The sequence below is a fragment of the Lagenorhynchus albirostris genome, chromosome 11, assembly GCF_949774975.1.
Source record: "Lagenorhynchus albirostris chromosome 11, mLagAlb1.1, whole genome shotgun sequence".
NCBI lineage: Eukaryota > Metazoa > Chordata > Mammalia > Artiodactyla > Delphinidae > Lagenorhynchus > Lagenorhynchus albirostris.
The window spans coordinates 77,514,008-77,536,604 of NC_083105.1; the positions used below are offsets into that span (position 1 = coordinate 77,514,008).

Sequence of the window (22,597 nt, forward strand, 5' to 3'; positions counted from 1 at the left end):
CATGAAATTCTCACACACTCAAGACCCAGCACAGAGGGAATAATTTGAAAAAGGATTAGATGATAGTTGATTAGATGATACAGAGGAACAGATCAGCAAACTGGAAGACAGAGTTGTGGAACTCATCCAAGCTGATGAGAAAAACTAAAAAAGATTTTTTAAAAAATAAGAACATGGGGCTTCCCTGGTGGCGCGGTGGTTGGGGGTCCACCTGCCGATGCAGGGGACACGGGTTCGTGCCCCGGTCCGGGAAGATCCCACATGCCGTGGAGCGGCTGGGCCCGTGAGCCATGGCCACTGAGCCTGCGCGTCTGGAGCCTGTGCTCCACAACGGGAGAGGCCACAGCAGTGAGAGGCCCGCATAACGCAAAAAAATAAAAAACAAAAAAAAATAAGGACAGTTTAAGAGACCTCTGGGACAACATCAAGCATACTAATATTCACATTGTAAGGGTCAGAAGGAGAAGAGAAAAAGGGGCAGATAACTTACTTTAAGAAATATTAGCTGAAAACTTACTTAACCTGGGAAAGGAAACAGACATCCAGGTCTAGGAAGTACAGAAAGACTCATTTACAAAACAATTCCAGTTATAATTGCATTGAAAAGAATAAAATACTTAGGAATAAATCATATAAGACATTGAGAAAAAAAATTGAAGATGACACAAAGAAATGGAAAGATAAACTGTGCTCATGGATTTGGAATAATTAATAGAGTTAAAATGACCCTACTACTCAAGGCAATCTACAGATTCAATGACATCCCTATCAAAATACCAATGGCATTTTTCACAGAACTAGAACAAATAATCCTGAAATTTGTATGGAAACACAAAAGACCCCCAGTAGTCAAAACAATATAGAGAAAGAAGAACAAAGCTGGAGGTATCATGCTCCTTGACTTCAAACTATTCTACAAAGCTACAGTAATCAAAACAGTATGATCCTGGCACAAAAACAGACACATAGATCAATGGAAAAGAATAGAGAGCCCAGAAATGAACCCACACTTAGACTGGCAATTAACCTACATCAAAGGAGGCAAGAAAATACAATGCAGAAAAGACAGCTTCTTCAATAAATGGGGTTGTGAAAACTGGACATCTACATGCAAAAGAATCAAATTGACTACTCTCTCCCACCATGCAGAAAAACACACTTAAAGTGGATTAAAGACTTAATGTAAAACCTGAAACCATAAAACTCCTGGAAGAAAACATAGGCTGTAAGCTCCCTGACATTGATCTTGGTGATGATTTTTTGGAAATGTCTCCTCAGGCAAGGGAAACAAAAGCACAAATAAACAAATGGGACTAAATCAAACTAAAAAGCTTTTGCACAGTAAAGGAAACTAAATTAAAAGGCTGCCTACTAAATGGGAGAAGATATTTGCAAACCATATATCTGATAAGAGGTTAATATCCAAAATTATATAACTCAACATTAAAAAAAAACTTGATTAAAAAATGGGAAAAGGACATGAATAGACATTTTTTCAAAGAAAACATACAGATGGCCAGTAAACACATGAAAAGATGCTCAACATCACTAATCATCAGGGAAATGCAAAACAAAACCACAGTGAGATATCACCTCACATCTGTCAGAATGGCTATTATCCAAAAGACAAGAAATAACAAGTGTTGGTGAGGATGTGGAGAAAAAGGAACACTTGTACACTGTTGGTGGGAATGTAAGTTGGTGCAACCACTATGGAAAACAGCATGGAAGTTTCTAAAAAAATTTTAAATTGTACTATCATATGATCCAAGAATTCCACTCCTGGGTATTTTTCCGAATAAAAGGAAAACAGTAATTCAAAAAGATATACCCACCCCTATGTTCATTGCAGCACTATTTACAATAGCCAACATTTGGAAGCAACCTAAGTACACATTGATAGATGAATGGATAAAGAAACTGTGGAGTGTGTGTGTGTGTGTGTGTGTGTGTGTGTGTGTGTGTGATGGAATCTTAAAAAAGAATAAAATCTTGCCATTTGCAACAACATGGATGGACCTAGAAGGTATTATGCTAAGTGAAATAAATCAGACAAAGACAAATACCATATGATTTCACTTTTATGTGGAATCTAAAAAAACAAGGGAACAAATATAACAAACAGAAACAGACTCACATAGAAAACAAACAAGTAGTTGGCAGAGGAGAGGGGAGTGGGGGATGAATGAAATAGGTGAGGGAAATTAAGAGGTGCAAAATTCCATTTACAAAATAAATGAGTCACAGGGATAAAACGTACAGTGTGAGGAATATAGTCAATAATGTTGTAATAACTTTGTATGGTAACAAATGGTAACTAGACTTATTGTGGTGATAATTTTGAAATGTATAGACATATCAAATCACTATGTTGTGCACCAGGAACTAACACAGTGTTGTAGGTCAATTGTACTTCAATAAGAAAGAGAGAGAAAGAGAAAGAATTAGGCTGAGACAAGAGGCCTCTAAACCAGGGCTTATGGTCACCTACTTACAGGATGCATTCTCAAGTGTGTAGTATAAACTAATAATTAGGAGTTCATAGGGAAGGTGTCTCAATTAGTGTATGTATTTGGTCACAATCTGACACCAACAAAAGTGTCCCTGATTCCCGCTACCTTAAATCTTCCTTAAACTCCATGCTTGGAGAAAAGTTTCATAAAATGCATAATGAAGAGGGGCATGGGTACTCAAGATTTCCTCTGGTTTCAGAAAAAATAGCTCTGAGCATACAGAGGAGTCATTCTCATTTGCCTTCTCTGTTAGTGAGACCCTTCCAGTTTGATTTCTCATCCATGGACAGCTCTGAATGAGATCACTGTGGACTAAAACTAAACATTTCTGCAAATATGATCCATGTTTCATTGGTTAATTGTCACTTTCTAAATCTTCATTTTTCAAATGTTATCATAAAACAATTTGACTCTAATTACAGCCATGTAGACATTGACTTAAACTTGCTTCTACTACTTCAGTAAATCAATAGGGGAGGAGATAGATGAACACACTTTTGACGTCCTCTCTTGTGTGGCAGCTTAAATAATGAAGATAAAGTTAAGAAACAATAAACTAGAACTTTGACTAATCTAATAGCAAACAGGCAGCTCAGAATTTTAGAGCTGGATGGGATTTTAGAGATAACCTACTCTAGCCCTTTTATCTGTAAAATGAGGACACTAAGGCCTATAGTGTTAAGTGGCTTATCTAAGGAGTACAACTAGTGGAGGCTGAGCTGAGACAACTACCCAGTTCTATGACTCCTAGTCCTTTGTACCACAAATCAGAACCACGTTTTCTTGTTGTTCTGAGGATAAAGGAAGTGATGTTTGACTTTTCTGCTTGAGACAAGTAAATGTAAGGTATTTGTTCTCATTATAGAATAGTTAGAAGATGTTTCCTGACTTGCTTCTTATTCGATAATTGGCCATAGTGCTTACACAGAAGCACATAAAGCCTATACGGAAGACACTAAAAAGAAAAATACAAAAATAGATTGAATCAAAATGGAAATGCTCTACAAAACATAGACTGATTGCTTATTGTATTACTTCTTCTCTCATGGAGACATAAATTCAGTTGGCCATGATGGAAAGACAATGATGAGTTGATTGTCTCATTTGTACACTATGTCAAAGAGACAGAAAATTACTAAGGTAAATTGAGAAATAGGAAAATTCAAAAATTATCTTGCCTGAAGACATTATTTTTTTGCACTAATCTTTTCAAAATACAATCAAAACTGGTGTCTCCAAGATTCCATCACATTGTCAAACAAATAAGTAGCTCCCGTGGCTTGCCAATAACCCCTGAAGCATGATCCTGTGAAACAAAATGTTGGTGTGGACTGCACCAGCTATCACCAAACTCAGAGCAGAAAAGAAGGTGTTGGGGAAAGAGTTATTTTAGGAAAAAAAATTCAACGCTGCAATATTGAAGGAAGACATAACTGCAGATCGAAAGGGGAAGATCAGTTTGAATTCTTTGGCCCAGGATCCCTTTAACTCTACATCACTCTTCCACAAGGGGTGTCCTTCTCTTGTCATATTCTCCACAATGCTTCTCTCCCATAGCCCCATCCTAACTTGCATGTTCCTGGAACAATAACCTTGGAGTCATTCCCTCTCTCTGCTCCAAGGCCTAGGGGTGGAAAAGGACCCTGGGTCAGAAAAAGGAAGTTGGTGAAGAATAGGACCACTCAGTGAAACATAACTTCATAAGCAATTTCATCTCCACTAGGGCTGGGATCTTTCTTTGGTTGAATGTGTCTGAGACATTAGAACAGTGCCTGATTCATTGAATACTTTTAATAAAAATTTGTTAAGTGAATGAACAAAGTTCTGAGTCTTTAACAACTAGAATGGTGGAAAATTGCTTCTCCATCATCATTGGGCTTCTTTCTCTCCCCTTCCAGGTTTTCATCAAAATTTGATCATCCTTCATGAGTCCCAGGAAATAATAATCTCCAACCTATTCTGATCACTCTAGCCATCTTTGTTGGTCAAGCCCACGGCAGTTCTCTGAGGCCTCCAGTTAGTGCTGAGGCACTACCCTGTCTCAAATGGAGCAGAGGCATCTTTGGTGAGGCCAGGAACCCCAGGCCTGAGGTACATCAGGACCATCTCCTTGAGGCCAGGCAGCACTGCATAGCTCCTCTTGCAAACAGGGCCAACAACCCAGGCTCTCCTGCCCAGGATTAGGGCCCTCCTTAACAAGGAGAATCCTGTCACTTTCTCCAAGCTTATTTCCTCAAACTTTAGCCTGTCCCTAGGTTTTTGACTTTTGGAAATAAAAGTCACAAAAATTCCAGACTTATTCTGCATTCCTCCCTGACTTCCCCCAGGCACTGACACATGGAACTTTCTGTCAGATTAAATGGATAGAATAGAAAGGGGAAAATGAAGGATTAAAAAAAAAAAACATAAATATCTCAAAACATTATCCAGCCACATCGGTATGTGATCAGGTGTATATACTTAAAGCAACTGTGAACCCTATAGGTTATTCCACTGACTACAAAAGTAGCATAACAAAGAATGAACACCTGTTTGTGTCCTTTAAACTCCAGTACAGAAAGAAAATTCACATTTAGTAACAGGTTTTTGGGGGGTTTGTTTTTTGGTCTAATATGCTCCTGCAACCAACAGCTTCAGAGAACTAATGTCTTCTGAAAAATGTTGGGATGTTAAGATGACCACCAACTCAAAAAGCATCAGAGCCACTTCAATAAAAGGATGTAGACTAGGTTTCAAGGCACTTGATCTGCATAAATTTATACTTTTAACCAAATTTAATGGACTTTCTTGTGAGAAGGGTGAGCATTACTAATTTCACATTTTAATATATTTTAGGGACATGAAAACTTGGATAGTGAAAACATCCCACCTAATGCAAAGGAAACTTCCTAGAAGGAATTTGTTTGGAATGAAATGGGAAGGGTTGGCTTACAGGTAAGGGTGGACAGGGTGGGAGGATTCTTTAGGATTTATGGTGTTTCAAGAATATTTGCAACAGTGAAGCCATGAGAGAAGATGAAATTATGAGGCAGACTGACATTAATTATTATACAAAGGCTCAAAACCAGCCTTTACAAATTATTTTTTTCTTTTCTCAGGTAGTAGGAAATAGAAATATCATGGAAATACTTTATCTGGAAGGAAGGCCATCACTAAATACAATTTCTATTCCTTACTCCTAGCCACTTCTTTCTGCATCCTATGTCACCACTTATGTTCCAGAACAAACGTATACTTGCAGTCTCCAGGAGAAAAAAGGAAACACAAGTCAGAACAATATTTTATAGTAATTATAATGATCAGAATTCCTCATCCTCCTTTCTGCTGTCATTTTGCTGTGACCTTTAGATAAGCTCATATTTCAGCCCCAGGCAGATCTCTGCTATAGTCTGAATATGTACCATGTTACAGATAAACACTTCAGAATTAAGTAGGAGTGCCTAACTTTAAACTGTAGGGCATAACTTGTGAGAGGCCAGTTAAAACACTATTAATCTTTACTCTTTTTATGCTTTTTAAATGCTATTATATTTATAATTGTTTACATTTTGAAAATCAAACCATATAAAATATAGATCCCTTCAAAATGAATATTTATATGGCATTTTGTTTCAGGAAAGAGTAATTATGAAATACATGTCCCCCTAATTCAAGGTTAGCTAACCTCAAGTTATCACAGTTGAGATAAACCATATTTTCTAAAATACATTTTAACATTGTTCATTCACTTCTGAAGCCAAAAAACCCAGCAAGAATCAACTTGTGCCCCTTTACTTACCCCAGGCTCAAATCAAGTTCCAGCGTCATAAAATTTCAGCCATGTATATAATTCCAAAGATTTTAAAGTCCCACCTTCTTCAGTTGCTTCCATTTTTTAGACAAAGCTGCACTCTTCCTATTACACCAAGACAAATTATTAAAAGGAAATAACTTGCTGTTATTGAGCCACTGTCAAGTCTCACATAGCACTTGTTCTGATATTACCTTCTGTACCAGAGTTCACTACCGGTTCATGAAATACAACTAAGTTTAAGAAGACACCAAGCAGAACTCAAATCTATAAAGACCTTATAATAAGTTCTAATGTCAGATAAAATTTTTCTATTTTTCATTGTACACAAAAGTTCTTCTCCATTAATAAGCACAGGCAATCAAGGAATGGTGAAACAGGTAGAGTTCTATAAGAAGTATGATCTCCTGAAGTGACTAAGTAACTAAACCACAATATGAAGTCATAGATTCTGGTATAAAATTACTAACATACCTGTAAAAGTCACAGATAGTTACTTGTCATATTAACCAGAAACCTCAAGAATGAAAGATACTCCTTTGAAAATGTTAAAATCTTCCTGTGTGTTAGGTACTAAATAGGAAGCACCATCTGCTGTGTGCTCAGGAGACTTTCCTGCTACACATACTGAAATATGTCCCTGATCAAAGTGGTGTGAAACAAGACTGCAGCTAAACTGGTTATGATGGCAAATTTTAAGATATTTTGAATAGCAACATGAGAGTTAGAACATGCCCTGCTTAGTTCCTTCAGGACCAGAAGGAACTGTAAATATTTTTTAATCTAGCATCTTTTAAACTGAGGCAGGAAGATAATGATAGACATTCAATGAATTACATTCAATGCAGTTTAAAATATCACTTTAATTCACAGAATCAAAATATAAATACAAAACCTTGTTGCAAGAGGCTGTCTTTTACAAATAAACTTTTTTTAAAGAAATGTTTCTTCCTTCAAATGTTCATTTTCTGGAGGAAAATATTGCTGTGTCTTCATTTTCATTATCAAGATTCAGTTTGGCTCTTGCTGATATTAAATTAAATCATTCAGTTTATGTGCTTTGGGGAAAAAAATTATGGGATTTGGGATACAAATACATAGCCTGATGAATAAGTATCTAAAATTCCTACTGAAGTTACTGTTTGGCAATGAGAAACTCACTGATAATCACATATACGAAGAAACTAATTTTTAAAAATAATATTTCATTCTGTTAAGTCACTTTATAATGTTAAGAAATGGAAAAGATCCTTTAGGGAACAGTTTGGAGCATGGCCCAGATGCCGGCTTCAGGACCAATGCACTTAATCTCCCAGCCGCTGAGAGTACTGGTTGCCGATGACTCACAGCGGGGCATTCCACATTTAAGGACAGGTCAATAACAGGGTACAAAGGCATGCCCCCTTGCCTCTAATCAGGATGACTCTGAAAGGAAATCCCAGCTCCAGAGCTCCCTATGGAGTTGCCTGAAGAAAGTGTTCATAGAGCAACCCCTCCCTCTGCCCAACCCTGCTTCCATCACTTCAGTACAGATGTCGTTTCCAAGGGCACACCCCAATAATTCTGCACACAAATCTCCCACTCGAGTCTCTTTCCCAGGAAACTCTATCTAAGACAGTTAGCGTTGCAAGTGATTCCAGAAATGAGACTTTAAAATGGAGTTTTGGAGTTGGATCCCTGCCAGCCAGCTGCCAGACAGACCCCCATCCCTAGTGCTTGGAGAACTGTTAACACCTGGCTATTGCTGTACCAATGTGATTACTAATTTGAATCCACTTATGCCAAAGCTGTGTCCCACCTGGTTACCTGTAATTGAAATAAATTAATAAAACTGGGCTTTCTGCATTTATTGAATTTTATCTCGTTATAGCTTGGACAAGACTGCCACCTCCTGGAGAGGCTAATGAATACTGGGGGCTGAGGTGTTCTCATCCATTTGGAAATCAGTATTACGAAATTGCGTCTCGACGCCAACCCCGTATCTCTCCATGAGGTTAAACCAATTCCTGACCCCTCACAACTTCTGTGAACAATTTTTTGCATAGGACTGAGATTTCAAACAACTTGCGCAACACAACTTATTTTTACGTGAAAGTTTAAACAAAAGCTAATATTTTAGAATGCTCAATATGTGCCAAGTGCCTTCTTAATTCTCACAACATTCATCTGAGATAGGAACTATTATCATAAACATAGCCAAGTTACGGATGAGGAAATTAAGTTTTAGTGTACTTACGGTGACCAGACTTTAAGCGGTAACTACACCGAGGTAGTCAGAACTCCAAGGCTGCGGAGCTCCGTAACTAACCGCCCCGCCCTACGTGGGCATGCGCAGAAAAAAAGCACAAGTAAATTCCGTAGGAATTGTAGGAGGCGGGCACTGAGGGTTGTGGTGGGCCTCTAAGATCCCAGCATTCCCTTCGTGCCGCCGCTAACATGGCGGCGCCCATCTTGCGGTGCATTTCCCGTGGACAGGGGCTTGGTACCCCAGGCCTGTCAGGAGTCTTACCCCTGGGGCTGCGTGAGGCCCACTCGGGCGCTCAGGGGTTGCTGGCGATGCAGAAGGCTCGGGGTCTGTTCAAGGAGTTCTTCCCTGAGAGGGGTACGAAGACAGAGCTCCCAGAGCTCTTCGACCGTGGCACGGCGGGCAGTTTTCCCCAGACCATCTACTGCGGCTTCGACCCCACGGCCGACTCGCTTCATGTGGGGCATCTGCTGGCACTATTGGGCCTGTTTCACTTCCAGCGAGCGGGCCACAACGTGATCGCCCTGGTGGGCGGTGCCACGGCGCGCCTGGGAGACCCGAGCGGCCGTACCAAGGAGCGCGAGGCGCTGGAAGCAGAGCGCGTGCAAAGCAACGCGCGCGCCCTGCGCCAAGGGCTCAAAGCCTTGGCGGCTAATCACCAGCAGCTCTTCGCTAATGGGCGGACCTGGGGCAGCTTCACCGTGCTGGACAACTCGGCGTGGTACCAGAAGCAGGACCTGATGGACTTCCTAGCGGCAGTGGGCGGCCATTTCCGCATGGGCACGCTGCTAAGCCGGCTGAGCGTGCAGACTCGGCTCAAGAGCTCCGAAGGCATGAGTTTGGCCGAGTTTCTATACCAGGTGCTCCAGGCCTATGATTTCTACTACCTGTTCCAGCATTATAGATGCCGGGTCCAGCTGGGTGGATCTGATCAGCTGGGCAATATCATGTCCGGATACGAGTTCATCCATAAGTAAGCGCCTTTAGACCTGGAGAAATCCTAGACCAAATAATTTACACACGAATAGCCTGTGTTGCATTGTTAGCATTGTGGAATGACGCCCTTCGTTCCTGCCCTTGTTGGTTCTATTTCCATTAAGGGTCCGTAATGGGATTAATTTAATATCACTGGCTAATGAGAACTAAAGGGCTGAAGTAATGGTATTAGGTATGGGACATATTATAGAGCTCTGCAGGAAATAGACCCTCCTAGTCAGGATTCGGATTGTATGTGTTTGCTGCTTTTAAGAAGCTTTTTCTGTGTTTCTGATTTGAAAGACTGCTTGTCTTCATTTATAACCTGAACGTGACTGGGCCTCTTTGAGTAGTCTCTGCTTTGCTCTGCACCTTCCGTGAAGCTAAGTGTTAGTCATTGGTTGGCATCTCAAAAAAATTTTTTTCAGCACCAAATATTTGGCGAATAATGTAGATTTCAGTGGCACTTGCTTGAGGGAGATGAACTACAGGACTAGCTCATGTGCTACTGATTTTTAAAATCCCTTTAAGACACCTCTTTTGGTGTCTCTACCTGACTCCTCTTTACCCAGTTTTCTCTCCCCTTCCTACCCAACCTTTAAAAATGTCTAGGCCCCAGTTATGCAGCACTTCCCTTTGGCTTGCCCAGAGTCACTGGTTCAATTGCATCTCAGAATGACAAATGTCACAATAGAGTGCTGTGAAAGCAGTAAGATGGACAGGAATCCAGGTTTAGGAGGTCAAGGAGGTTTTCTTAGATCAAGAAACCAGACTGAAATCTGAGAATGATTAGCAGAACCTACCACCACTTGAGCTTAAAGCACATAATAAAGTTCTTCTTTATGCATAGGTTGACTGGAGAAGATGTATTTGGAATCTCTGTTCCTCTAATTACGAGTACAACTGGAGCAAAACTGGGAAAGTCTGCTGGCAATGCTGTGTGGCTAAACAGAGATAAGACATCTCCTTTTGAATTGTATCAATTTTTTGTCAGGCAGCAAGATGATTTGGTAGAAAGGTGAGTTCTTAATTGTGTGCTGAGAAAAATTAAGTTCATTAAAACTCATGATAAATTTTAGCCATTGAATCTCCCTGTACCCTTCATAGTTTTTTTGTTTTGTTTTAACGTAGATTCTATTTAAGGCTAGTACATCACAGAACATTGTAGTTAAACACTTTTTGTTGGTTAAAGCAGAAAACCACTGTGGGTGCTAGAAAACTTAGAGCCAAGTTTGTCATCTACATCTAGCAGGTTCTTAGGACATTATTGCTTGCATATTCTAGTTTTTTACTCCTTTCATCTTGACTTTTATTTCACCTTTGTCTCTAAAGTTCCTTTTCTTTAACATAAAAGAAGATCCTTTTGAAGGTCCTTTTTTAAAGTGATTTTCTTATTAATTCACAATATCTTAAACTCTTAGAAGAATATAAATTAATGAGAAATACACCTGCAACAAAGGAGTGAATTTTTCAAAAAAATATCATTTGACATAACTATCATCAAAATAACTTAGGAATAATTCTTAAAAATTTTTAAATGTATAATACTTGCCTGCAGAACATTGCAAACCACTATTGAGCAAAAATAAAGAACGCTACATGAATGGAGAGTTCTCTTGGAGGGTAAACGCTTGAGGATTGCCAGAGGTGACCAAAAGTGGGATTTGGATGTGTGCATAACAGTTGGTATATAGGGTAGGAAGGCCCAGGAGGCAAGAATTAAACAAGATGAGGGCCTGGAGCGAGAGTTCAGTCCATTTGGGGGACCACTTGCCTAAAACTAATTTCAGGAGTGTCTCTTTAAGGAGGCCAGTGATGCTCAGTGAGGCCAGCTGCCTGGGGCTATAGCCTAGATGGAAATTCCAAAGAATATTATGTTGGAGAGCCCTTTGTTTAATCTCTGGAGAGGTAAAGTGGGTCAGAGTCAGTAATGTCTGGCGATCCAAAGGGAACGAGAATAAATTTAGTGAGGAAAGAGATTTGGGAGTTGCCCAAAGGAGTCCCGTGTAAGTATTAATGACTGTGAAGGCGTATCTGGAGGCCCCAGGAGAAGGGGGCAGTGGCCAGTGAAATCAGCCTGCCAGTGGGAGCATGGTTGGTCTCCCCAGGGAATATGTCCCCATCTGGATATCCTCCATTGTTTGGTTTGGGAGCAGAGAATAGTCGTCTATCACAACTTTGGCTGCTGCTGAGGAGATGGGAAGTCCCCTCAATTAAGCCCAAACTGTTAAGGCATTAATTCCTTGGTGACCCAAGGTTGTGTGGGCCCATTTTTCAAGCTGGTAGGAAGGGTCTGTGCTGGGCAGTGTGGTGGCTTAGTGAGGGAATCTGCAGTACTGTTGAAAATGGCTTCCAGCATAGAGCAGGTAGTCTGAGCGGAAACATAAGACTTAACAATGATAGGAACTGGGGACTCCTTCCATGTCTGGGCCAAATGGGCTTGTCTTATATGAGAAAATTGTCCCTTAGCCATTGGCCAGACGAAACCTCGAGGCCATTAGCAATAACCCAGGAGTCTGTGAAAATGTGGATCTGCCAGAGGCCTCTTTATGGCTCTCTAAGGGCTAAGTGAACAGCTACAAGTTCTGCCAATGGGGCTGAGCCGGGACTGCCTTCTTCAATTAGAGAGGTGCCTGAGACCGGGGGAATGCTACAGCCCTCCAGCAAGCTGCAGTGCATACATGGTGGTGCTGCCATTGGTGAAGAATATGGATTCCCTGTCCGTCTCAGACAGTTGGTTCCAACGGGCTCCCCAAGCAGCCAGAGGAAGAGGAAGGAGCTGATCATGAGGGAAGCTACACCCTCCTATAATTTTTTTTTGATTTTTCAGATATATAATTATAACTCTGAATCATAATATAGTTTTCCCTACTTTTTATTTATTTATTTATTTTTGGCTGTGTTGGGTCTTTGTTGCTGTGCATGGGCTTTCTGTAGTTGTGGCGAGCAGGGGATACTCTTCGTTGCGGTGCATGGGCTTCTCATTGTGGTGGCTTCTCTTGTTGTGGAGCACGGGCTCTAGGCGCACGGGCTTCAGTAGTTGTGGCACGTGGGCTCAGTAGTTGTGGCTCCCGGGCTCTAGAGTGCAGTCTCAGTAGTTGTGGTGCACAGGCTTAGCTGCTCCCTGGCGTGTGGGATCTTCCCGGACCAGGGCTCGAACCCGTGTCCCCTGCATTGCCAGGTGGATTCTTAACCACTGCGCCACCAGGGAAGCCCCCTCCTGTAATATTTAAAGGCTTTGACATCAAGGTTAGCCCTCTCCTGAAGGTACCATTTTCATTTTACCAAGGAGGCATCAGTTGTGGTGTTAAGCTTCTGCCAGAGGCATCTCTAACCCAGGGCGTTAGGGAGTAGTATTGATTGGGGGCCAGTTAGGGCCTCAGTTTCTAAAAGAACCCTGTAGAATCCTTTGGGGTTAGGCACTTAATCCAAAACCCCATAGGAAATCAGGTAGACTTATGTTTGGTCCAGAGACTCCAAGGGGGCATAGTCAGATATGGTCAAGCACTGACTTGGAATGTGGAGCCAGGTGGGACTAAAGGTAGGGCTCCTTGGACTGCCTGCTGGGCAGCTTCCAAAACACATTGTTGTGCCTCACCCCAGTGGAAGGTGGCAGACTTGCATGTGATTGTGATTGTGGCAAAGAATTAGTGAGCAGTGAGGGCGTTGCCTGCAGAACATGAAAAGGCCTGTTACCTGTTATATCTGAGTACAGTGGTGGTTTAATGAGTAATTTCCTCCATGTATAGGAACACTGTCAGTGCTCTCCAGTGCCTTTTGAATGGTTTTGACAGTCCCAGTAAGATGTAGGAGCACTACCCCGTGATTAGAGGGAGCACTTTGTAAAAAGAATTTTCTGGACTCAGGGTCAAATGGGACTTCTTCAGGGTTAGAATGAAGAGGGGGTCACTTGAGTGAGTCTGGTCATAGAAGTGATAAACCCACTGGACCATGCCACTTTTGCACAGCAGGAGACAGGCCTAATCTCATGTTTTCCATTCACTGTGAGCCTTGGAATGTTGGTACTCAGCGACACTAAGCAACATCCAGGAAGCATCCATAGGGGTTCTGTATTATCGAGGAGCTGGTGTACCTCCTCAGGGGTCTTACGAGGCATTGGCACAAGATGTTCAGGACATTTATATTTGTCCATTGTTTAGCAACATCATACCAGGTACTGGACCCACGATATCCCATCGAGTTTGGGGGACAGAGAGTGACAGCAAGACTCGACTGTATTTCCCCTTTTGCTCTGCCAATAGTTTCCTGATACAAGGCTGTTCCATTCATCCAGGTTAGGAAGTGTAATCCCATTATGACCCACCAGTCCCAGGGGGAGGTCTCCCTCCTTCTTACCTGTGGGAATTATTCTTTCCTCTTGCCTTTAGCTCAGAGCCTCAGCTTGGGCAGTGATAGTAGCCTTGGGGTCCATTCCACCCTCATTAGCTTTCCTTGGCCTTGAGATGTGGAGGACCTTCATGTACTCATGTACTCAATCAACGTCTGTATAATTTGTGGTCTGATCATCTCATTAGACCATATGGCCTTGATCACTGATCACACTGCTCTGCGGAGATCATTGAATTATGGCAGCAGTGACGTTTGGGGATGGATACCGCTGGCAGCACAGCAGAGGCAATATGCAAAAGGCATAGAATGATAGACCTCCAGCATGCATTGCTGTCCTCCCAAATGGTGTTGCCCACCTGGGTTAGCCAGTTAGTAAACTAGTCAAAGCTAAAGGGCAATCATGCAGTCCTGCCGACTATGCCATTGCCAGTTGTTGTGTGGGCCTCAGCCTGTTGGTAGTGATACCATGAGCTAGAAATGCCTGGGGGTGCTCACCTCTGTCCATACTGTGTAGGAGCCCTCACAGACATTTCCTGGGCCAGAGCCAACCTTGTGGCTGGACCAGTGCTGTGGTCCTTATGATTGTAAGAGACAGCTCAGCAATAATCATCAGGGAACTTTAAAAAAAGATTTGTTACTTACAGTTTCTGAAGGGCACATGGCACTACAGGGGCCACACAGTGAGTCAAGGATGGGGAAGGAGGGAGCATGGGCCCGGAGCTCTGTCCTTATTGGGGTGCCTAGGATTTCGCAGGTTCACTCTTCACTGGCTAATTTAAAACATAGAGTGAGAATTAGGGAGTGGGAAAGGTGAAGAGGGGTCACTCAAGCAGTCAGTTATCTCGGCTACCCAGGGCTTTCTGAAAGGGGACTTTCATGAGTGGCGGCAGCCTGGTTCCTTATCTGGTTGGTTTGGTACTAGCTGTGTCATACATTTGGCAGTATGCTTATTCGAGATCGATGTCTTTGAAATGGATACCTTGGCATTAAGCAATCAAAAGCTTAATGTCAAGCACTTACATTACAGGTATAGAACCACTTGGAAAAATATGTGGCTCTGCCTACTCAGGTCAAATACTCATGACTTGTGATCAGCAGTCCCTCCCCCTGGGCACATCCCTAACGGATGAGTGCACATGTGCACACCATCAACCACTGTCCAAGAGTAGGAACAACACAAATATCCACACTAGAATAAATACATTACGAAGCATTCATAACATGGACTGTGTACTCAGCAGCTGTACACACAGCAACATGGGTGAATCACCAACATAATGGTGTGCCAGAGTAACCAAAGATACATATTCTGTATGATTCTGTTTATATAAAGTCTAGAAAGAGGCAAAACTAAGTGATGCTTTTAGGGAGGCATATTGAGATGGTAAAAATATAAAAACAAGGAAGTAATTACCATGAAAAGTCCAAAGAGCGGTTACCTTGGAGGGGTGAGGGGATTTGGGTAGGAGCAGTGTTGTATACCTAGACAGGTGATAGTTACACAGCTATTTGCTTTATGATTCATTAAACTGTGTCTGTTGTTTGTGTATTTCTCTGTGCTTTTCACCAAAGATAAGATTTTAAAAGTTGATACATATAAAATATTTGTCAGTTTTTAAATTACAGTTTTTATTTATGAGTACATACACAGAAAACAAAAATATAAAAACATGCTTGGGAAGGATGCCTACAAATTTAGATTAGTGGTTGTCTCTGGGGCAAGAAAGAGAATATATCTGAGGTGGATGGGGCCCTCATCTATATCTATACTATTTTATGACTTTTTTAAAAAGGAAGGATTTGAAACAAAGATGGCAAAATAGTAACATCTTCAGTCAGGGTGGTGTGTGTATTATTGTCATTTTCAGTACATTTCTGTATGTTATATTTCATAATTAAAAATAAGTTCTAAAGTAAGCAGGATGTTCTTTAAAGGGTAAGGGAGCTGGAGATAAAAATTAGGTATGTTATATAAATCTAACGGGATTTTTTTTTTTTTGTCCCAAAGGTACCTGAAGCTCTTCACTTTTCTGCCCCTTCCAGAGATTGACCACATAATGCAGCTGCATATCAAAGAGCCAGAAAAGCGGGGTCCTCAGAAACGACTTGCTACAGAAGTAACAAAGCTTGTTCATGGACAAGAAGGGCTGGACTCTGCTAAAAGGTGGCCTCTTAGAATAATGAACACTTGATTAATTAGTTAAGAGACTGGAGGACATTTGGAGCCAATGTTTTAGTCATCTTTTACCACTAACAAGGACTGTCAGCGTTAACTGCTTTAAAGTACTAGCCTACATTTACTAGAAAGAAAGATTATCCTGAATTAAGCTTATAAATTATACAAGATCAATGTTGCTGTTTGAAAAACTTTCCATCTGGAACATAATGGGTACTTCATAACTGGTTTTTGGGTGTTAGAACACATGTCTAAGTAAGCACTCAACATGATGTGGCTCTCAAAATGTGTTTTTCAGGTGTACACAAGCCCTTTATCATAGCAGCATAGAGGCACTGGAGGTCATGTCTGATCAAGAGTTAAAAGAATTGTTTAAAGAAGCTTCATTTTCTGAATTAGTTCTTGACCCTGGAACAAGTGTCCTAGATACGTGCCGCAAAGCAAATGCCATTCCAGGTGGTCCCCGAGGGTAAGATTGTTTAACTTTTAGGTTCACAGTTATAATTCACAACCTGTGTTTCTAGAGGTGGTGTTTTTCCTGATAATGGCATCTCATTCCTTGTAGAAGTTAAGTTAGTCTGAGAATCAAGTGAAAACTGAGTACTTACTGCTGAAAATACCTTAAATTTTCTTTAAAATCTAGTATGACTATACTCTCTCTAATTAGTCTAACCTGGTCAGTTTTTTCTCCAGCATTGGAAAAGGCTTACGTTTAAGTGACCACTATTGTATAAATACACTGGGATCAGTCAGCTTAGGGATTGTCACAATTTGAGAAGATCACAGGAACGGAGGCCCTAAGTAAACAGATTCACACACCCCTCTCACATTCAGTCTGTATCCTCTTTATTCTGGGGAGTAGTGGGGTTGCCCAACCTATTTAAAATATTAGTTGAATTTCTCCTTTAGAACGTTAAAGGGGAGGCAGAATCTAATAAACATGAAGATAACAATTTAGTGCTAAATGGTTTCAATAGGAGAGCCTTTGAAATTAAATGAAATAATGATGTATCTGTATTATTGGGAGCAGTCAACAGTGATTAGATTTATCTAATTACTGAACATTTTTATTTTTCAGGTATCGGATGATAACAGAAGGTGGAGTCAGTATAAATCACAGACAAGTAACAAATCCTGAGAGTGTTTTAGTTGTTGGACAACATATTCTTAAGAATGGGCTTTCGTTACTTAAAATAGGAAAAAGGAACTTCTACATTATAAAATGGCTTCAGCTATGATGAAAACTCCTTCCAGTGGTTCAAACTTATCCATCATTCATTCTCAAGATGTACGAATTTATACCTTCACTTATGCAACTCAAAGACAAAGAATGGAGTGTACTCTAGGCCTCACAGTGTGAGTAATTTCATTATTTATATAGGTTGGATAAGTTTGTGTAATAGTGGGATATTTTATTTCCTGATCCTTAAACATTAAGGACTACCACAGAAAAGCATGATTTCTAGGGTTAATCTCTATTTTAATAATTACGCTTTATGAAAAACTAAATGCTGTCTTTCCTATCCTGTCCTTGCTGTTTTGGAGATAAGGAGGAACAATGAAAAAGAGGTAGTATAAGTAATCGTGGATACTTTTATATCAGGTGTGTATCTCATTAGAGGTTTTTTGTTGTTTAGGAAGCAAATACAGCTCTCCGTAAAAAGGGAGAAAAGTTAGAGGAAGCCGTAGCTGGCATTAGAAATTACAGTAGAAATAGTTTCTTTTCAAGGAAAAGAAAAGTCAGTACTTGACTTTTCAGAAAGTTTCTAATTCAGTTTTCCAGTCCCTTGACTGTGTTTCCATAAAATTAAATTTACTCATAGCCTTGTTTTCTAAAATTCAGTAAAAAAAAGGTAGCAATGTCTTATAAATTTATCAACTTTTAAATTAGTTTTAAGTTTCAACTTATGTCCCCAAGCAGATTGCAGCTTGAGATGAACTGAAAAGTTAAGTAACCAACAAGATAAAATAGAGGCAAAATATATACACTAAATATCTAATCATTTGAGAATATCAAAAGACATTCCAGTAAGGGAAGTTTTCAGGTCAAATTTAAAGGATTTGGAATCAAGACTTAGTTAAATTAAGCTCTACATTCTTTAGGCAAGTTGATTCTCCAGAACTATTTCCAACATCTGAAATATTGAAGGTAATAGCACCCCTATTTGCCCTGAGCATCAAGTGAAGCACAAACATAAACACAAAATGGCTTGCAATCAGATGTGTTCTAGAAAAATCTTACAGGCAGCAAAGCATGGCTTTAGAGTTCAAATTCTAGCTATTTACTACCTGGATTACTTGGAGCAAGTCATTATCTTCATATGCAAAACATGGAGATGTAATAATACCTCAGTCAATTATGAAAATCTAAAAAGAAGAAAGTCATAAAACTTTCATACAGTGTAAGCTGTATTGCTATGTTCCAAAGTAGATTTATATGTTAAAAAAGCTATAGTTTATCTAAACCTTCTTCTGGGAGTAAAGTTAGGAAGAATTCATTTATTGACAAACTTTAATGTCACTTCATACCAGCAAGTTTATTTACATAGTAAGAACATACAGGTATCCATTATAAATGTCAGAGATCATCTCTGCATTTCAGAACTTTACTCAGTTTAAGTGTCAACAAAAGGTTTTCTCTTTGCATACCTCTTGTCTCTGTTTTTCTTTGTACACGGTGTATAGTACTAGCAAGTGCATTATCATAGCAGGTAATGTTTTCAATTTGAAATTTGCTAGAGAAAGGTGCATTGTAAGTTTTCTTCCCCTCTTACAAATTAAAAAAGCTAGACTAGAATGGAAGTCATCTGATCTATCTGAAATAAGTAAATCATGGATGGCTATAATTTCAAAACTGAGGTTTAATAATGGCAGAGTGATTTTAAAGTATGCTAATAAACATTCTGGAAGCATGTATTCTATGAAGATGGTACTGCTAAGTATAAGTAGTACCATATCATATCAGACTGAATCTGTTTTTTTATGTTTGAGATCAGTTGCTGAGTCTCTTGTGTCTTAGTACAGTAAATGGGTGCCATTAGCCAAGAGTAACAGACATATTCATATGTTCCTGCCAATAGTCCTTCATAAATGTCGTAACTTAAAAATAGACTTTAATATCTGTAATATGTAATTTATCATTTTAAAACTTATAATGTAATTCATATCAAGAATCACCTGGGGAATTTTGGTAAAATGTATATATGTTCTAAACCTTACTCCCAACCCCTGAAAGCCTTTAAGAGTATGTGTGTGTGGCAGGATGTTTTTCCTTAAATAATAAAGCCCCACCATTACTTTTTATTCTAATGTACTTTGTTGGTGTGAAGCAAAAGTAACTATTAACAACTAATAGGAAGAAGATACACTTAAAATCACCACAGTATTTAGTTTTAAGTCCCACCTCCAAGTGAATCTTGAAGCATGGTCTGAGGGCTCCAATTTAAAAATGTATCTGAATTATTACTATTATATTTGAAAACCAAGGGGAATTTATTAGGACTTCTGAAAACTAAAAGGAAAGATGGTCATTACCAAGTCTTACTAGATAATCAAGGCTAGATGTTCTTAATGCAGGAAAACATAACTCATGCTTCCAGGTTTAAGTAAGCTCAAAGATGATATTGTAATTTTTAACGCACCAGGGGAATGTGGATCCAGAAGTGGAAGGACTGTAGCTACACATTATGCACATCACATCATTGTCAATGTTACAGATCCTCTCGTGTGTTCAGCTTTCTTACAAACACATCAAAGGTTTCAGAGAAGCTCAATAAAACTAAATCAAAGAACAGGTGGAATAGTGACTGACTACTGAGTAACTTGTCAACCCACCTCTTTCAAAGCCAGTTCGGTTTAAATAATAGTGCATGCATTATAGTCGTATGACATGGTGTCTTGGTGCATTCTTCTTGAAGGGCTATGGCAGCAGCTTTAAGACTACTAGCAGATTACACAGGTCATCTTATCCACAGACAAACTGCTTGTACAACTAGAATTATTAACAGTTCTTTTTAAGTTCAGATGAAACTGTCACAAGATAGACGATGTATTTTATATATACTAGGAAATTTTAGAAACGGCCATTTATTATTTGGATTAAATGTGTGATTCGTTCTGCAATACAGAGTATAATTTTCAGTTTATAGCCAGTCTTCACATGAGCAGATTCATACCATTGCAATACACAGGAGTTCATAAATAAAATTCTACTCAAGTAGGCAGTAACTAGCAAGTCAGTGAGTCTCAGTATTACATAGTTCTCTTCACCAAAGATGAGTCTCTCGGATTTCAGCAATAATTTGACTGGCTCCTTGTAATGCCTGCATTAAAGAAAATTATAAAAATTGTAAATGCTTAAGTTATAATAACAAGGAATATCAAAGAAAGAATCTGAATTAATGTGGGATAACCTCTCCACTTTATATGTGGTTGATTTATACTAACCAGTGTCTTCTCTGAAATTTGAATCTAATCAAGTGCCAAAAGAAAAAAAGATTAGCCATCATACAAAGACTATATATATGTATCTCCAAGGATCAGAATGCATTTTAAACAATAAATGTTTATACCTACAACCCAAGTAAGAAAATTCAAAAAAATTCACAGTAATTACCTTCAGCATATCAGCTGCTTCTTTCCTGCGCTGTGCCATGTCCTCGGATTCAGTCAGAAGATCATCCAATAAGGATGATTTATACAGCTGTCCTACTAACTCACTCTGAAGAGTATCTTTTACATGATTAACCAAAAAATGCATTACTGCCTTTGGCACACTGCAAAACATCAGATAATCCATTTGATTTAGAATAAAAACGTAAATTTTTAAAAATATTTGTATTTTCAAAACAGATTATGAAATCATCTCGTAGTATTCTAGTCTGATTTATATAACAGTACTAACCTGTCTTGAATATTCTTTCTGACAATAAGAAAATAAGATTTGATGAGTCTTTCAATAACTTCACAGTCTCGCTGTTCACGGGCAGATAGTTTTCGTGCAACAGGTACTGGCTAAATGGGGTGAGGGGGAGAAAAAAGTTACTTTTGTGCCATTTTGAAATGACAACATTTAACATTCAATAAGTTTTTGAGACTTCAGTTCCTTTTGTCTTTTAAAGTGTTTTCCTGGTAATTTGGTTATTTGTCCTCAAGCAAATTCTGCAGCTTACCACATCCAGCAAATTCACAGCATGGCCTTTTTGTGGACTGGCTGGCATAATTGGAATTGGTTTTGATTTTTCCTCAGCTAGTAACTCCTCAGCTTTTGAAGTTTTCAGCATTCCTCTCCAGTTGCCTGTTGTTGGTTCTTGAACACCATCTCCAACCCCACCACCTCCAGATGCAACCTGAAAAAACATATTCCAAAACCTATACCAACCATATCAAACTGATACTAACTAAACAAAGTTAATTTAATTTCCTTTGACAGCAGTCAAGGAGAATACACATCCAGTAACCACCTGGAGTTTAATCTATTCAGAGAGATGGCAGGGTCAGAAAGACATGATGGGTGGCACGTATAACTGGAACCCTGAGCTGTCTAAATAAGAGGTTCGGACTTCCCTGGTGGTGCAATGGTTAAGAATCCACCTGCCAATGCAGGGGACACGGGTTCGAGCCCTGGTCCAGGAAGATCCCACATGCTGCGAAGCAACTAAGCCTGTGCGCCACAACTACTGAGCCTGAGCTCTAGAGCCCGCAAGCCACAACTACTGAGACCTCGTGCCACAACTACTGAAGCCCATGATGCCTAGAGCCTGTGCTCCACAACAAAGAGAAGCCACCGCAGTGAGAAGGCCGTGCACTGCAACGAAGAGTAGCCCCCACTCGCTGCAACTAGAGAAAGCCCACACGCAGCAACGAAGACACAACACAGCCCCAAAAAAGTGTATTTGTAAAGAAAATAAAGAATGGCAGAAGTAACACTGTGGTTTATAAATAAATAAATAAGAGGTTCTGTTGTAAACTGTTTGCAAGGCCTCAGCCAGTATATTTTAAATTCCTTTTTTATTATTTGCTAACTTCTCAAAATTTTTCCTCTTCTCCAACTCCTCTAACATTAGAGATTGTGGAAAATGTAGAAGCTGCCCTTTAAAATAGGACTGCTCATTAAAAGCACAAGAAAAACCAGAACTGCTATTCACATTATTTCTTCGAAATAACTTTAAACACTGTTGAACTATGATCTCTCTGAAAGGTCAATGAACTCATTCTCCAAAACTTAAGACTTTATATATTTCTCAAATCAGTTTATGTTCCTAATAGTCAATACCATAGGATAAAAGTAGAAATCCTTTACTTGAGAAAGGATCTACTGAAAAAAATCTAGTGCTACCATTAATCACAAGTGCTCTTGCACCTTCTTTTTTAGGATATCTGTTAGTCTTGATTTCTAAAAGAAAAATAACTGTTTAGGATAATGGGGAAAACAGTAATTCATCAACATTTAAGAGATGTTTTTAGATGTTCTTTAAGGTTTTACAATCTAAAATGGAGATAAAATGGCATCCAGAATTATAGATAGAAATAAAAATGGCTTATATAAA

At 39.6% G+C, this 22,597-nt stretch overlaps 2 protein-coding genes across 9 annotated transcripts in view; one reads left to right on the forward strand and one right to left on the reverse strand.

The window, feature by feature from the left end:
* Positions 1 to 8,739: 8,739 nt before the first annotated feature.
* YARS2 (tyrosyl-tRNA synthetase 2) lies at positions 8,740 to 22,043 on the forward strand. 2 transcript variants are annotated; one of them, XR_009543554.1, is made up of 6 exons: positions 8,740 to 9,521; positions 10,374 to 10,541; positions 15,882 to 16,037; positions 16,348 to 16,518; positions 17,128 to 17,405; positions 21,484 to 22,043. XR_009543554.1 is itself a non-coding variant. In XM_060166593.1 (5 exons), exons 1-5 carry the CDS (start codon positions 8,740 to 8,742, stop codon positions 17,285 to 17,287), a joined length of 1,437 nt encoding a protein of 478 aa, XP_060022576.1. In that variant the 3' UTR covers positions 17,288 to 22,043. The 2 variants fall into 2 exon arrangements, 1 of the variants encoding a protein (XP_060022576.1); XM_060166593.1 differs by having other exon boundaries at positions 17,128 to 22,043.
* The window catches only part of DNM1L (dynamin 1 like), a 62,460-nt gene continuing 58,423 nt past the window's right edge, over positions 18,561 to 22,597 (reverse strand). For all 7 annotated transcript variants that reach the window (XM_060166586.1, XM_060166592.1, XM_060166590.1 and 4 more), the window contains 4 exons: positions 21,221 to 21,397; positions 20,953 to 21,062; positions 20,665 to 20,824; positions 18,561 to 20,371 (listed from right to left, as the gene is read on the reverse strand). In XM_060166586.1, coding sequence (XP_060022569.1) covers positions 20,315 to 20,371; positions 20,665 to 20,824; positions 20,953 to 21,062; positions 21,221 to 21,397 — 504 coding nt within the window. In that variant the 3' untranslated portion in view covers positions 18,561 to 20,314. The remainder of the gene's footprint in view (positions 20,372 to 20,664; positions 20,825 to 20,952; positions 21,063 to 21,220; positions 21,398 to 22,597) is intronic.

What these genes read in the sequence shown, in the direction of transcription:
- YARS2 (XM_060166593.1), top strand. Translation starts at nt 8,740, where the DNA reads ATGGCGGCGCCCATCTTGCGGTGCATTTCCCGTGGACAGGGGCTTGGT. An exon ending in CAAGATGATTTGGTAGAAAG is followed by an intron (nt 10,542 to 15,881) that starts GTGAGTTCTTAA and finishes TTTGTCCCAAAG; the next exon opens with GTACCTGAAGCTCTTCACTT. An exon ending in ATTCCAGGTGGTCCCCGAGG is followed by an intron (nt 16,519 to 17,127) that starts GTAAGATTGTTT and finishes TTTATTTTTCAG; the next exon opens with GTATCGGATGATAACAGAAG.